Source organism: Nematolebias whitei, chromosome 24 (assembly GCF_014905685.2).
Source record: "Nematolebias whitei isolate Nwh7 chromosome 24, NemWhi1, whole genome shotgun sequence".
NCBI lineage: Eukaryota > Metazoa > Chordata > Actinopteri > Cyprinodontiformes > Rivulidae > Nematolebias > Nematolebias whitei.
Window position 1 is genome coordinate 451,227 of NC_056521.1, and position 2,092 is coordinate 453,318.

General features: G+C 50.0%; 1 protein-coding gene across 2 annotated transcripts in view; it reads right to left on the minus strand.

Moving 5' to 3' along the window:
- Positions 1-2,092, minus strand: part of atg3 (autophagy related 3) — a 29,090-nt gene that overhangs the window by 1,140 nt on the left and 25,858 nt on the right. For both annotated transcript variants that reach the window (XM_037696844.1, XM_037696843.1), the window contains exons 9-11: positions 1,620-1,772; positions 1,419-1,546; positions 1,200-1,268 (exon numbers count right to left, since the gene is read on the minus strand). In XM_037696844.1, coding sequence (XP_037552772.1) covers positions 1,200-1,268; positions 1,419-1,546; positions 1,620-1,772 — 350 coding nt within the window. The remainder of the gene's footprint in view (positions 1-1,199; positions 1,269-1,418; positions 1,547-1,619; positions 1,773-2,092) is intronic.

Genomic DNA, 2,092 nt, shown 5'->3' on the forward strand with positions numbered 1-2,092 from the left:
ACTAGAAGCTAAAAGCAGAAAAAGCTAACCACTGAAAATAGCAAAATACTAGCTAAACGTAGCACAACTAGCAAAATAGAAGCTAAAAGCAGAATGAGAGCTAACCACGGAAAATAGCAAAATGCTAACAAAAAGTAGCATAAGGCTAACTAAAAGGAGAAAACCTAGCATAAAGCTAAAAACAGCTAAAATAATCCAAAAACAGAGGAAGTGTCTGAAGCAGATTCTAAAGAGAACAAAGTTTCTGAAGGAATTAAATGAGCATCATTGACTTTATGGGAAATGTATTTGTAAATAAAAGGTAAACAGTTTAAAACGTATTAAAGGTTTAAAAACACCCGCCTCCTGAATGAGCTGAATGTTTTGATGCATTTACAGCTGAAGTAGTGAAAGTAAACAGAAGAAGTTAGACTGTAAAAATAAAAGCTGACTCAGCTGAGGAGCAGCAGAAGCTACAGCCACCTCTGACCTGGACTCTGCAAGGACCTGGGCCCCTCAAGGTCCAGTGGGACCTCTCAAGGTCCAGTGGGACCTCTCAGGGTCCAATGGGGACCTCTCAGGGTCCACTGGGGACCTCTAAGGTTCCACTGGGGACCTCTCAGGGTCCAGTGGGACCTCTCAGGTTCCACTGGGGACCTCTCAGGTTCCACTGGGTACCTCTCAGGTTCCAGTGGGACCTCTCAGGGTCCACTGGGACCTCTCAGGGTCCACTGGGTACCTCTCAGGGTCCACTGGGGACCTCTCAGGGTCCAATGGGGACCTCTCAGGGTCCAGTGGGACCTCTCAGGTTCCACTGGGGACCTCTCAGGGTCCACTGGGGATCTCTCAGGGTCCAGTGGGACCTCTCAGGGTCCACTGGGAACCTCTCAGGGTCCACTGGGAACCTCTCAGGGTCCACTGGGTACCTCTCAGGGTCCACTGGGTACCTCTCAGGTTCCAGTGGGACCTCTCAGGGTCCACTGGGTACCTCTCAGGGTCCACTGGGGACCTCTCAGGGTCCAATGGGGACCTCTCAGGGTCCAGTGGGACCTCTCTGGTTCCACTGGGGACCTCTCAGTTTCCACTGGGGACCTCTCGGGGTCCAGTGGGACCTCTCGGGGTCCAGTGGGACCTCTCAGGGTCCACTGGGGACCTCTCAGGGTCCACTGGGGACCTCTGAGGGTCCAGTGGGACGTCAGGTTGTGAACTTTAAAGGATACATGTGAACTCCCAGCTCTCCTCCTCCCTCTGCCACCGTCTCGATGATCTTCTTCATCACCTCAGCGTGTCTGAAAACCAGAAGAAGGTCTGAGCAGCGTCCAATGAGGACAAGACCTCGGGCAAGACCTCGGACGGTCTCTGTTTGGGAAGGACAAGCTGAACCCAACCAGATGGGTCCTTCCTATAGCTCAGAACATGAAGAACCAAAGAGGGCCCACCTGCAGGGGTGCACGGAACACATGGCAGGTGGAGGAAGGTGGGGGTGGTTCTCAATGGTCACCGTCTTCTTCACATGGTCCTGACTGATGTCCTCATACATCTGCTCCACCGTCAGGGGCTGTCGGTCCTGGGAAACAGACCTATGTCAGTGAAGAACAGAAGAACAACACCAGGTCCAGATTTGCAGCAGGACTACGTACTTCATCATATCCAAAGAGCCAGAGGCGGGGGGTCTGGTAGTACTTATCGTAGGTGATGTACAGGTCGTAGGTTCTGGTCTGCAGGATGGCGTCTTCACTCCCTGCTTCGGCTTTCACCTTCGCCTCCACCAATTTACTGGTGTCCAGCGTGGCCTAGAACCAGAACAGAACCAGGATGACTGGACCCACAGCAGAACTTTGACCAAAGCTGCTGAAGAAGCTGAAACTCAGCTACTAATGCTAAAAAAAGCTGAACAATAGCTAAAAGATGAACCCACTCACTAAAAGACAAAAAGATAATCATTATTAAAATGTAGCAAAAAGTAGCTAAAAGCTAAGAGCAGCAGAAATTGAGGAAGCAGATACAAATGGAAAAACAAGCTAAAAGCCAAAAGTAGCAAAATGCTAGCTAAAACTATCAAATGGCTGGTTAAAAGCTGTAATACCCCCCTCTCTCTCAATATATAATATAT